Source organism: Helianthus annuus, chromosome 6 (genome assembly GCF_002127325.2).
Source record: "Helianthus annuus cultivar XRQ/B chromosome 6, HanXRQr2.0-SUNRISE, whole genome shotgun sequence".
In the NCBI taxonomy this organism is placed as follows: Eukaryota; Viridiplantae; Streptophyta; class Magnoliopsida; order Asterales; family Asteraceae; genus Helianthus; species Helianthus annuus.
Genome location: NC_035438.2, coordinates 97,235,826 through 97,249,976, shown reverse-complemented (window position 1 = coordinate 97,249,976; position 14,151 = coordinate 97,235,826). Strand labels below are relative to the sequence as shown.

Sequence of the window (14,151 nt, the reverse complement as noted above, 5' to 3'; positions counted from 1 at the left end):
CTTATTTGCTATATGTTCCTTTTCATTGGGAGGGCAGAATTTCCTTTCTACCATATTTTTAAATTCTTCCCATTCCATGTTATAAATCCTATCACTTCCTCTTGACTGGAGGATAGTGTTCCACCATTCTAGGGCTGCGTTTTTAAACAGATTTGAAGCAAACATTATCTTATCTTCTTCAGCACATTTGCTTATTTTTAGAACAGCCTCAGTTTTCTCTATCCAGCGTAAGGTTGCAATGGGTCCTTCATTGCCCAAGAATTCTATTGGTTTACAGGACCAGAATTCCTTGTAAGAACAACCATATGGCATGGTTCTTCTTCTTTTGGGAATGGGCGCTTGAAGTACGGGCCCACTGTTCACGCTGTGTTCCGGTTCACTTAGTCGCTTACTGCTATTCTTACTTTTATTATTCGCTTCTTGAACTGTTTGAATAATAAATGGCATTGCATCTATAATTCCTTGTGCCACTATATGTTGAACAACACTATTATCCATTTGGTTTCCATTGTTGTTTGGATTCTCATTAACCACGTTATTGTTACTCTGGTTATCGTTATTCAGATTATCTTGATTTCCCTCGTCGGCCATCTGAATTTTAAACAATTACCAAATATTAATATCACAATTAATATTTGAATATAGCCAATCACATGACACGCACTTTAACCAAAAGCGTCGAGCATTGCGACTTTTACTCTATTTATATAGTATGCATCATTACACACTAGTACTGAAATTTAAATTACAATACTGACTGAAATGTAAAGCTACAATACTAATAGTAGGCATCCGTAGTGTTTTTTTTTCTAACACATACACACATATATTATTCTATTATTATTATTATTACTATTACTACCGTTCCTGCCATCACCTTCACTGATATGGATTCATCCAAAAATCCATATTACGCTCATCGTATTTCCATACGAGGCGTTCTCCCACCTGTCGCATTCTATCACTGCTTTCTAAAATTTCTTCCCCAAAAGTCCTAAGTTCTTGGATATTTTCTGCACTCATTGGGGGTGCAGGTTCTAGGACTGGGTTTGGAAACTGGGGTACGGGTTCCTGATACGGAGGCATAGGGGCTTGGTACGGGTATGGATTCTCTAAAATTTCCCTAACATATGCATCACTAATGTTGTAGGGATCTTGAGGATCTAACCCTGGGTAAGCTCCTAAGTTGGGTATTGGCACATTTTCCTGTATTGGGTTTTGTTGCACGTAGTCCCTAACATCGTCCCACCAGGGGTCGTAGTTGTTTGGGTCTAGGGGATCTGGTGCAGGTACCCTAGGTATCTCCTCCGGGTTGTAATCAGGCATTTCTATCTGGTTTTCTACTTCCATGGGTTGGTCAGGATTTTGCGGTTGGGGTGCTAGCATTTCTTCCAGGTTTGGATCAGCAGCAGTGGTTGCTAAAATTTGGATATTAGCGATACCCCTATTGAGCATATCCTGATTATAAGCATCAGTCTCTCTTTTTGTTGCGGCTAACACTCGCTGTTCCTGCAACTTTTTCATTCTTTTCCTACGCTTGTGCGCTCCCCTACTGAACCATCCCCTCTTTTTCTGAGGAAATGGCTCTTCAGACTGAGCCTTAAACACAAAGATTCCTTCTTCTGTGTCAGCAGAATACCCCGAGAGGGCAGGCTGAGAAGAGGAGGTGCCTTCGCTCCTAGGCGAACCAGACAGTTGACGATAGGCGTCAGAAGGTCCTTGGTCGCTCATACTGTAAACTAACAAATAGTCAGATAACACATAGCAAGAAATACAATTATACACGTATTTCCATAATTTATTTCCTAACACTTTGAATTTTGATGTCAGCAGAACACTTCTGTGGCTGAATCAGTGGCATAGCTCTGATACCACCTTCTGTCACAACCCCCGATCCCTAGTTCCTGGGAACGGGCGGTCGTGAGCCAGTTTCGGTGGTATCACATTTATTTATCCAATTTGGCAGCGGAAATTTTCATCAGGACCGTAGTTAGGAAATATTTAATCAGAGTAAACCACCATGTTTTATAACATTAAACATATGGGTAAAACCCAAGTTTTCAATACACACATTTCATAGGAATAAATCCTATTTATTTAATAAAAACATCCGTTTTATTTTTAGGTAACTTTATTGCCACTTTTCCAAGCCTCCAGTGCTGTCCAGCTGGCTTCTATTTGGCTTTCACATTTTGTTACCTGAAACGCGTTTTAAAAACATTTTGTCAGTGGGAAATACTGGTGAGTGAATCCTAGTTTAATCAGGTTTAAATAAAATTCACAGTGAACAGTATTGAGGGCGATCCCGCAATTACATTTGTTTCCAAGTTATATCAATTTTCACCCGTTGGTACTGTCGACACCCGACTTGTGGAAATGTTACTCCTTAACCAGGTTGTAACCAATTTTGTATACAAAACCCCAACATACCCACGATAATTGTATTCTTACAAATACTCAATAACTGTCATTCGTATGGAAAGGTATTTAAGGTTTTGTAAAAACAGTTAACAAAAAGAGGATTACTCACATTGCTGTTTTAGGTTATTCTTTAGGGTTTTCCTGGTGAATATCTATAATTTACACAAATGCACGTGTGTTAGTATAATAACCCATTTTAACATTAGTAATACCCTCCCCGAGACGGCATTCCAACGACTACGTCGGGCAGAACCACGACAGCCGTTACGGAACCCTAGATCAATCGGGCAGCGTATCTAATACGTCTCCAGGGGTTATAATACTTACATCGTAGCAGAACCTCGCTATTTTAGGGGGTATAATGCCCGGGTATAGTAACGCCACTACAAAAATTGTGATTTAAGAAGTGAATTGTGAACAAATTGTCGACTGAAGCCGATGGCCTCTATTTATAGGGTCTGATCTTGACTTTCTCGCGGCCCGCGTAAGATAAGGCAAGGCTTTACGCGGCCCGCGTCAACATCCCGTAAATGCATAGCTTGGCTGGGTCAGCGTGTAGGTCCGCCACGATGATGACACGTGTCATCACCGGGCTGCGCCACCATTTGAAACACTCGCGGCCCGCATCAACTAACAATAACCTTTACGCGGCCCGCCTAAACTAAAGAAATCAAAGGAATCCGGTTACACCTTCATACGGCCCGCGTAAAAGGTTGGGGTGGGTCTATGCGGCCCGCCTCAACTTGAATAAACTTATTTTATTTTTATTTTATCTATTTTGGGCTCGGTTTTCACATACGGGGTGCATATAAAGACATATTGATACATTTAAAGATATATTAGGGTGTCAGAAATATTATGAGGGTGTCGGTTTTACCGAGGGTTGTTATACACAAGCTTTGTCCATTTCTACCTATCCTCCCTATTTCTTCAAGACATGTTTCTAACAGCCTCATCCGTCCATTGTTGTCGACCATCATTAGTTTCCATCTAGAATTAAATCACACATAACATACAAGACAATCAAGAATCACAATATGTATATAACATGCTGTCAAAAACTGCACAAAAATTGCAGCAATTTGCTGTCAAAAACAGCTCAAAAACTGCACAAAAACAGCAGCAAAACAGCTCTAAAAAACTGCACAAAAATTGCACAATATCTACAACAAAACAGCTCTAAAAACAGCATAAAAACAACTCATAAAACTGCACACAAAAAAAAGCAAAAAAAAAAAAAAAAAAAAAAAACTGCACAAAAACTGTACAAAAGAAGCACAATAACATCTACTTTGTGTTCAACATTCAAGAACTTTATGTTCAACAAATCTAACATTAATGTAATTATCTTCTATGAAATATAAACACCAATGAAATATAAACATTCAACAACTTTAACACCATTTTTTGTATGTATCAAGAAGCAAAATTGGGTCTAAGAAATTAGGGCTAACTAGAAGCAAAAAAGAAGCTTCAAGAAGCAAAAATTAGGTCTAAGAAGCAAAAAAGAAGTACCTGGTCGGAGGAGAAGATGGAGGTCACCGAAAAACTTGTCGGGGGAGGAGGAGGAGGAGGAGGAGGAGGAGGAGGAGGAGAAGGAGGAGGAGCGATGTCTGAGATGGGAGATGTTGGAGGAATTGATGTCTGTGTGCGTATATGATATGAGGGAGGAGTAGGGTTTTTGTGAAGATGTTATAAGAATGAGATCCATATCTTATTTTTTAAGATGAAAGAAGCTGACTTCAAATCTGTTTAAAAAAAACAAACAAACAGTCTTCAAGGGTAATGTCTGCGCGCCTGCAGACATCAGCCCCCTTGAAGTTGTTTGAAGAAAAAACAAACACCCCCTTAGTGTAGACCACTTGATGTGAAGTTCATATTTGAGCCTTCATTTAACTTATAAATTTAGTCCCTATGGTTGGTTACTGGTCAGAAACCTACGCGATGCGACGTCGATGACAATTTACAACGCGGTACTTATTATCTGTTAGGTTATCAATTATATGGTGATATATTTTATAGTGGTTAAGTTAGTTTTCTTATTCGTGTAAAATATGTTACAACTCAATTAAGTTAACTTATCAATCCGCTTGTGTATTTCTTCTTATGAAAATCCGAAAGAAACAAATAAGAGCGTACATTTTTATCAAGCAATGTAAGGAATAGTTTCCTTTCACCTACGACCGACCATATGAAATTTACCCAAACAAAATAGCTCCCTTTAATGTTTCGGTTAAAATTGTATAATTTCTGATTTTTCGTCCGAAAATTTTAAAATTGTATGGAATCGCCCCTCCAATTATTTTGCCTAAATATCTATACAATATATAAATCAAAGTAAAGTTTGTTACTACTTTAAATCTTAAAGGTCGTTGGGCTAAGTTGTGATTCTTCGTCCAGATTTCATTTATCTCGTACCATTATATATATACTGGTCTTTTGTTTGTTAAACAATATTTAGTTTTTTATATATGTACGAACGGGTCCTTTGAAGGAATGATTTTTTTTTAGTTTTATTTTGAACTATTATTATTTGACTCGACCCGAATCGAATAGTCGCCCCGACCCAAAACATAACATAGGAAAAAAAATTTGGGTCCCATGACTTTACGTCCCTCGAAACTTTTGGTCAAGCTCCGCACTGAATTTACTATTATAAAAATGATAATTGTGAATTTTGTTGTCCAATTTGCTTATCTAATGAATTATCGATTATTAGTATATTTAAAAAGAGGAGATAAAAGTAATTACAAATTAGTTGGATGTACAATATAAAATCTCGATTAGGCGTCAATTAATCACCGACCAATCCCCAATTAATCAAAATAAGTCCCGATTAGTTTCGATTAATCCCTAGTCTCTATCCTACCGGCTGACTAGCGACTACTACAACACTGGTTGTACTATAGTTTAGTATGGGGAATGATTGTAAGCAGTGGCGGAACTAGAAGAAAAATTCAAGAGTATTTTAATTTTTTTTTTATCTCGACCCATCTATAAGAATTCGAGACCGCTAAGCAGCCCTGTGCGGCTAGTAAAAATGGGCCTTTAAGAATTTCGTTTACCTAAGGTCATCCTTGAGAATTCGAGAGCCCTTAGGAACCTTGAGCAACTGGTATATATAATTACTAGGTTACAGACCCGTCCGTGTATTACACGGGTTGAATAAAAACATTAAACAGTTCGTAATAATATATAATTAAAAATTATGTATTAATTAGGTATAAATAATACGTGTGTTGTAAAACTATTTTTAAAGAGCAAAATTGTTAATCAATCTTTTTTAAACCATACCTTATATTATAGTTTTACTCTCTAATAAAGTATAAGAATGAAGATAATTTAATTTAATTATAGGATTCAAATATAATTTTATTTTTACATTATAAAGCATATGTTGATTATCGCTTTATTGAATAACAAGTGTACTACATGCAACATGAACAAATATATTTTTTTTCAAACCTTAAATGTTATTTAGACGTTTATAAATAATATTTAGTGTGTAATAGAAATATCTTTAACAAAAAATATCTATACAAGAAGATCTATTTTTAATCCACCCATAACCCCTCGACTTTACCTCACCTAAAATATTTTGCGGGCTTCTTCTAATCTGCTTGAAAACCAATTCATTTATCCCTTTCCAAGTACACTATCAAGAAATAATTACCAGACCTTGAATAATAAATAAACTAAATGGTTGAATATTATTGAAGTTTGACTAAAACCTGAGTTCTACTTTTACTTTTGAAGGCTAGTATTGGCTTTTCATTCATTATTTTATTTATTCTACCAATGCTCATATTATTATATTAATATAATATACCTTCTTCATCTTCTTCTTTCTTTTAACAAGGTGTCATTCAGCGTGCAAGTTTCGTCAATCACTCAGGGTATCCTAGCATTTGTTTAGGGGTATTCTTGACAAATAAAACGGATATTGTAAAGAAAATTACATTTCGCCAAGAAAATTGAGGGGTGTCCTGGACAACCCCTCACCACAATGTAGATCCACGTATCAAATTATGTACAACAAATATTAATTTTCTAGCCAGGGCACCACGTTACACTTATGACCATGCTGGCATTAGGTCTTGTCTAAAATCAAACAAGCCATAGAACATCTATATTACATAATGTTTTTTACATTCAACAGCAATTAGAATAAAATGTTTTTTTTGGAAAGGCAAAAATTAATATAAGCATATTATTAATAAAATACGACTCTGCTGGGGATCGAACCCAGAATCTCTGGTTTCGTAGACCAACGCCTTATCCATTGGGCCACAGAGTCGATTTTATTTGCAGATGTAGATTTAGATTATTTAGTCAATATTTTGACCAGATAAAGCCATAGAACATCTACGACCTAACATGAGTCCAGTAAATATGTTTGCACCCAAATCACTTTAACCCTGACCACCAAGAAAACCCAAAATCTCTGTACACTAGGGTTTAACACCACCATTTCTTCCGTTTCCTACCACCACCACCACCGCCATGACAGTAACTCGCTTCCTCCTCCGCTCCCTCCGCCGCCTCTCCCCCCTCCAAACCACCACACTTTCCCCCACCTTCACCCTAAAACCCTCACACCAGCCCCAACCGCATGTCATCCCCACCCGCTCCTTCGCTTTCTCCTCCGCCGAAGAAGCCGCCGCTGAACGCCGCCGTCGCAAACGCCGCCTCCGCATCGAGCCGCCACTACACGCGCTCCAACGTGATCCCAACTCCCCACGCCCTAAACGCGACCCTAACCAACCCGACACCACCTCCGCCCTCGTCGGCCCCCGCCTCAGTCTCCACAACCGCGTCCAATCCCTGATCCGCGCTGGCGATCTCGACAACGCTTCTGTCGTCGCTCGCCAATCAGTATTCTCCACCACTCGCCCCACCGTCTTCACTTGCAACGCCATTATCGGCTCCATGTATCGCGCAAAACGGTATTCGGATGCTATCGCGCTGTTTACTTACTTTTTTAAGCAGTGTAATATTGTCCCGAATGTTGTTTCGTATAATTTTTTAATTGTTTCGTATTGTGAGAGTGGAGAGGTGGATAAAGGATTAGAAGTGTATCAACATATCAAGGAGAATGCGCCTTTTAGCCCGTCCGCAGTTACTTTTCGTCATTTAACGAAAGGTTTGGTTGACGCCGGGCGGATTGATGAGGCGGTTAACTTGTTGTGGAAAATGGTAGGGGATGGGCATGGGGCGGATTCAAGTGTTTTTAATAATGTTATATTAGGGTTTTTGAATTTAGGGAATTTGGAAAAGGCGAATGAGTTTTTTGATGAGTTGAAGAGCAGGTGTATGGTTTACGATGGGATTGTTAATGCTACATTTATGGAGTGGTTTTTCAGTCAAGGTAGGGTGAGAGAGGCGATGGAGTCGTATAAGTCATTGTTGGATAAGGAGTTTAAGATGGTTCCGGCTACGTGTAATGTACTTTTGGAGGTTTTGCTTAAATGGGGGAGGAAAGTTGAAGCAGAGGCGTTGTTTGATAGTATGTTGGATAGGCATACGCCGCCTGTTGTTCAGGCGGTGAATTCGGATACGTTTAACTTGATGGTGAATGAGTGTTTTAAGGAGGGCAGAGAGTTGGAGGCTTACAGTGTGTTTAAGAAGGCGGGTAAAGCGCCAAAGTCGAAGCCTTTTGCGATGGATACGGCTGGGTTTAATAACATGATTATGAGGTATTGTGAGAAAGATATGGTGGATGATGCTGAGAAAATGTATGTGGAGTTGTGTGGTAAATCTTTATCTCCTGATGTCAACACCTATAGGACATTGATTGATGCTTATTTAAAATTAGGAAGAATCGATGAGGCTATGGAGAAGTATACGAAGATGGTGGAGGCTGGCTTGAGAGTGATTCCTACTTACGCTAACAAATGGTTTTCTGAACTAATTGAAAACGGAAAGGTTCTTGAGTGTGTACCGATTTTGACTAAAATGGGTGAAAAGGATCCAAAACCGGATGCGACTACTTATGATATTGTGATCAGGGCGCTTTGTGCAGTCTCTAATTATGACACAAGTTTGTCTTTGTTACAACAAATGGTCAGTTATGGTGTTGGTGTAACTCCTGTACTTAAGGAGCACGTGTTGGATGTTTTCGACAAGGTTGGGCGCAGGGACGAGATTGATCGGCTTCTAAATGCCAGATGGTCAGGTTATGCTGCAAACGTGTCTCCAGCACAGCGGCATGGTGGTGCAAATCCGAATGGATATCGGCAGCAGACTGAAAGTACACCTCATGCTAATGGGAACGGGTATAGGAATGGGCATGGACATATGCAACAGCATGTGAATTGGCAGCAAAGCAATAACGGAAATGATTATTCGAATAGACAGCAAGATAACGTTAGAAACACGCAACAGTATGATAATGGAAGCTACAGTGGAAGTGGGCAGCAGTATCATCAGGGAAACAATAACGGATATGAACAACCACAGTATAATAATAGAAGTTATGTTGGAAATGGGCAGCAATACAATACTGGAACTTGGAATGGAAATGGGAACGGGAATGGACAACAGTACAGCAATGGAGGCTATAACGGCAATGGACAGCAGTATGGATCTGGCTTCCAGAATGGACAACAGTACAGCAATGGAGGCTATAATGGCAATGGACAGCAGTATGGAGGCGGATCGCACTATGGAAATTGGCAGCAGAATGGCAGTGATCAGCAAGTAATAAATGGGGAGCAAGGATATGAGCAGCCTCAAACTGGCTCTGTTGCGCTTTGATTACTTTTAGAACTACGGTATAAGGTATTTATTTAATATTTCTCTTTTTGAGATAGTTGCCAAGAAATACATGTCACACCTCTTGATTGTCATCCTCTGCAGTGTGCAATCATAAGCGATATTTTCCCTAACTTTTGCTCTGGGGCCTACTTGTATGTTATTTACCGAAATGCCATTTAGTTGTTTTTTATTTGCAAGACAGAAAATTGAGGTCGTAACGATAAAGTATATTTAAGTTTTATATTCTTTATATGAAACAAAACATACTGTGAACGTAGCACATCGTTTGCTGTTGCCCAGGTTCAGTTTTGAATTTTTAATCTGTTTTTGAGTTTGTTGTTTCTTTTTCAATCTCTACTAGTATGATGCCCGCGCGCGTTACGTAAGCCGTGCATCTCTCAAACTTTATTTAGTGCGCGGTTCATAACGAATAAGTTAAAAGTATTTTATTAGGTATTAGATATTAACTATAACACTGTTCTCCTGCCTTGCCTTGCATTGTCTCACAAGAGGAAATTTTAAAGAATTTGTACTACCCTCCACCCTCCCTTAGTGCATTATGTGCGAGGGGATCTGCAAAGATTATTATAACTTTCAAAAGCATTTATATATATATATAATATATATATATATATAAATTTACAGCAATATATACACAATGAAGAGAGATTAACAAACCGAATGATTGAGAAATCCTGCAATGGATTTTACTTTCCCATCACTATACATTATTTTCATGCTATTTGAGTACCACAGCTCAAGAGCCCATAAGAATTCCTCCCATGTGTACAAATCATCGTATTGGTGGGCGATGATGTCTAGATCAGCTGGTCAAGGCCAGTTGCACTTTAATCGGAGGCCAAGGGGACTTTTGGTTCACCCACACATGTGTTGTATTTTGGGCTTGTTTACCTCCTCGGGGGGTACCGTGTTCGACTCTCGGAGAGAGGCTGAATAAAGCGCCGAGGATGTATAGCAGCTCAATTTGGACGAACCGGAATCTCCGCAGCATAACTCAGGTGCCAGCTGCAATAAGATGCCGTCCATCGTATTGTGAGCGCATGTGCTTAAAATTAGAGGTGGCAAAATCAACCCATCAACTAAATTTTGGGTCAAGATGGGCATTTAAAATAACAGTTTGGGTTATCTTGGGCCATAAGTAAATTGTTAGTAGGTCTAGATGGCTGTTTTTTCGTATGTTGATGAATGCACTTTACTAACAATCTATGATACTTTCTCAAAACAACTGCTGTTATGATAGTAGGACTGTTTAGGTTGTTGGTAACTTGGAGCTGGACTGCAAGTAACCCTTTGCATTTTTATAGGATTGGCATAACAGTAGGGTTGGCATGGAGGTGACATTCCCATATTGTAAACTAAACAAAGTTAAGTTGGTAGGTAACATGTTACCAGCATATCAACGACTGCGGTTCTTAACAGCGAACAAAACAATTTTCTGCAAATGATGCACCAAATAATCTCAATTCTGCGTACGCAATTCTGCGGTGCGGCTAAATAATAAACAGATCCGTAAAACAAATGAAATGAATCTGCAAATGAATTCTGCAGCGAACACGGACCTCGAACATATTATATCGACTGATTTGCAGCAACTGATTATAACGACTTAAAAAAATCAGATTCTGCAGCGACTAAACAACAAATTCTGCAAATAACTGTCCAAAAACAGCCGCGAATTCAGCAACGTAGCGTTTCTGCGAATAAATCTGAAAACTATCAATTCTGTGAATTATTCGTATTATACTGAACCAATTCTAGATTCATTCAATCTGAAAACTATCAAGATGATGGGCCCATTTTGTTGTCCATTTAAATAAAAATGACAGATTCATAGCTGCAGCAAAAAACTATGGCAGCATATCCATGTGCACACAAACAACATAATTCATCATATAGTAGTTCTGAAAGGAAAAAGAAATAATAAAAAGATTAAAAGTACTTGAATTCGAATTCAAACTCAAGATCAAGACTATAGCATCATCATCATTCAATGTGTGATATAAATCTAGCCATAAAAACATCCGAATATTAATTAAATCTTTAAACTACTTGGTCCACAAATGCACAAGTAAAAAAACATTCGCTCAATGGGTCAATTCTGCTGCCTTCGGGTCTTGCTCTCAGGTTCCACTTGACCTTCAGTCTTGCTCTCAGTCCTGGTCACCACTTGATCTTCACATTTTACATCACAAAGTTCACAAATAAAAGATACAGGTTCCTTTTCGGGCTCAGCAGATTTCCGTTCATCCTCTCTCATTTTTCTCTTTAAACTGTTCCCTTGTTCTTCAGCCTGCATCATTTGACTTTTGACTTTGACTTCTGGCTCTCCATGGGAACCGACATTTGTGTTTTTCCCGCAAGCCGCTGTAATTCTTCCTGTATATCCATATTCTTTTTATGTTTTTTCCCATTTTTATGATTTTCAAGAACCTTGTGAGTGTTCCAGTAGACTCGACAAAGCTCCGCCTTCTCCACCGCCTCCACCTCCGCCTTGACTTTAACCCCGACCACCGCCACGACTTCCTCCACGGCGCCACCTCGACTGCCGTTTTTAAGTTTAACACAGATGCTGAAATACATACTATAAAGCCATTCTAGCAATGACTATGCACACAATAGTGCGGTAAAATAGGAAACTCGGAACCGACGGCGAACTGTCCATACTCTCGTCACCTCTCACAGAGGACGCCGCGATGCTATGCCTTCTGTTCATCTCAGACCGCACGCTAAACACACTTCTCATATCATCATCAGGGAATGGCCCGAAGATTGTTCTAGAGTTTGACCTGCGTTTGACCTTCTGCGATGCTACTGGACCACCCGCTGCTGACTTTGGGGTTGAAGGGGTAGAGTTGAGTTGCCGACGCGCGTACGATTTCGTGATTTCGGGTCCGGTAATGTTGATGCCGTTTTTAACTGATGATTGATTTTTCCTGGTCTCCCATGGCCGGCCCGCCATGTATCGCTCTAACCAGCTCCAACCCCATTGTGGATTCGTTGGGTCCATGAAGAGTAAGTTTGTCGTTCTCGATGATTTCTTCCATGGTTGCTGTTTTGAAAGGGATTGTATCATATTAGGATTGGAAGCATCATAAACCAATCATAGAAAACCGACATTACTAGGGCTGCAAACAATGTTCGTTTGTTAAGGAAATAAATGTGTTCACGAACTATTGATGAACACTTACCGAACGAGATTTTTAGTTTGTGTTCATTCATTTTAGAAATGAACGTGTTTGTTTTATTATGTGTCCGTTTGTTAATTTTAGCAGCCCTAGACACTATATACAAGTTTATAAATTTATTCCAATGCAAGATGATTGTGTACCTGATGAGAAAACGAATAAGCCATGGCCCGTCCTCGTCTCATAGTTGCTTCGTATTTGCTAAGTAGTTTTGCTTCAATTTGTTCCTTGGACTGCAAACTATCATTCCATTCTTCACCCATATATTATAAAGATTGTGCATATCCATTAAGACGGTTTATTAGATCTAATACTCAAAATCGCGTAAAACTAACCTGCGAAATCTCGAGTTCTTTCGCTTGTTTCTGTAGAAGTTGTCTCTGAAGAGCCTGATTCTCCTCGGACATTCGAATCATCCGAGAATTGATCTGACACTGCACACGAGATACATTAGAGTGTGGTTGCCGTTTGCCGATTGCCCTTCGATTAGAGTTTATAAGCATACTTGTAGGATCACCAACCTACAAGGATTGGCATCATTATATAAGCATACTTTTTAAACCAGATGTAAACAATTAATATGTCAAGCTTAATCTATTTAAGACTTGATATTAGTATATTCTAGTTTTATTAAAACCAAAATGAAAATTATTTATCAAACAAGAATACAACAACAAAAATTGCATATCAGCTTGTTCACCATCACCAGTGAATTTCAAGAAGCAAGAATTATCCAAAGTGACTTTTAACATTTTTTAGTATCTGTTTCTAAATCAAATTTTGGTACTACACATATCATAAAAAATGACAATTATAATAGTGTCACTTGGCCCGTTTAAGCCGTTCAATATAAACTACTCATTTGACCCGTTCAATGAATAGTACCAATTTTTTACTATCACTTGTAACCCATTTGACCCATCCAACAATTTGAGACTAAACGGATGTTGAACTCATGTGTTAAGAAACTTATATTTTAACTTCTTAGACGACATAATTGAGGAAAAAATGGCGCAAAAAGTGTCCATTACATTAACTGGGCCTAGAGATAAGTTGACATTTTTTTTTCTTTAACCGGTTCGGGTTTTTTTAAGAAGGATTAGAACCGGTTTTTGGCCAAAAATAATCTGAAAAACAGTAAATGTCATTGCATGTATAACAAATATGATATTAAATAAGTTCCAGCTATAAATGTTCAACTTGCTACATTAGTTTACAATATGAAATCGAGATACCTCAAAGGCAGGCAAGCCATACAACCTCAAACCAACTTTGATCATTGCTCGTCGATCCATCCATCCACGTCTGGTGCTCGTGGAGTCATGGACCCAAGTGAACCCTTGTGACGGTTCCACATCCTGCAGGGAACGATACATCAAGAAACACATCAATGCTTTGTTACGACAATTCCCATAAAAACATCCTTAAAAAACATTACATTTTCTCCTGCAGATATATCGAATCTTCCTTTAGCCATTGTCTTTAAGTGATTCCGTTTATGCTATTATAATAGTTCTTGTTTAGTGTGGGTAAACTGAAAAGAAAAGAAAAGTAAACTGAAAAGAAAAGTACACCAAGTAAAAACTAAAAAACAATAAGACCGATTATGCACACATTCAAGAACCGGGTAGGAACCGACACCGGTTACAACAAGAACCGGTTCCATTGACACACATTCAGGAACTGGGTCCGGTTAGGAACCGGTTCCGGGTATAAAAAGGAACCGATTATGCCCATCTCTACCTAGCATACATAAAATAAACAAAAT

At 38.7% G+C, this 14,151-nt stretch overlaps 2 protein-coding genes, 1 long non-coding RNA gene and 1 other non-coding gene across 4 annotated transcripts; 1 reads left to right on the top strand and 3 right to left on the bottom strand.

Annotated features, from left to right (window-relative positions):
* Window positions 1-2,156: 2,156 nt before the first annotated feature.
* LOC110864069 lies at window positions 2,157-4,033 on the bottom strand. Its single transcript, XR_002549597.2, has 3 exons — window positions 3,937-4,033; window positions 3,299-3,411; window positions 2,157-2,199 (listed from the first exon to the last, which is right to left on the bottom strand). It is a non-coding gene; the product is annotated as an uncharacterized LOC110864069 (long non-coding RNA).
* Window positions 4,034-6,645: 2,612 nt separating this feature from the next.
* On the bottom strand, window positions 6,646-6,718 carry TRNAR-ACG. Its single transcript has one exon. It is a non-coding gene; the product is annotated as a tRNA-Arg (tRNA).
* A 102-nt stretch (window positions 6,719-6,820) lies between these two features.
* Window positions 6,821-9,492, top strand: LOC110865651 (pentatricopeptide repeat-containing protein At1g10270). The gene has a single exon (XM_022114977.2). It carries the CDS (start codon window positions 6,925-6,927, stop codon window positions 9,175-9,177), a length of 2,253 nt encoding a protein of 750 aa, XP_021970669.1. The 5' UTR covers window positions 6,821-6,924; the 3' UTR covers window positions 9,178-9,492.
* A 2,262-nt stretch (window positions 9,493-11,754) lies between these two features.
* On the bottom strand, window positions 11,755-13,860 carry LOC110864070 (protein IQ-DOMAIN 1). The gene is made up of 5 exons (XM_022113199.2): window positions 13,822-13,860; window positions 13,619-13,741; window positions 12,715-12,904; window positions 12,527-12,636; window positions 11,755-12,247 (listed from the first exon to the last, which is right to left on the bottom strand). The coding sequence occupies exons 1-5, from the start codon at window positions 13,858-13,860 to the stop codon at window positions 11,780-11,782; spliced, it is 930 nt and encodes a 309-aa protein (XP_021968891.2). The 3' UTR covers window positions 11,755-11,779.
* Window positions 13,861-14,151: the final 291 nt, after the last annotated feature.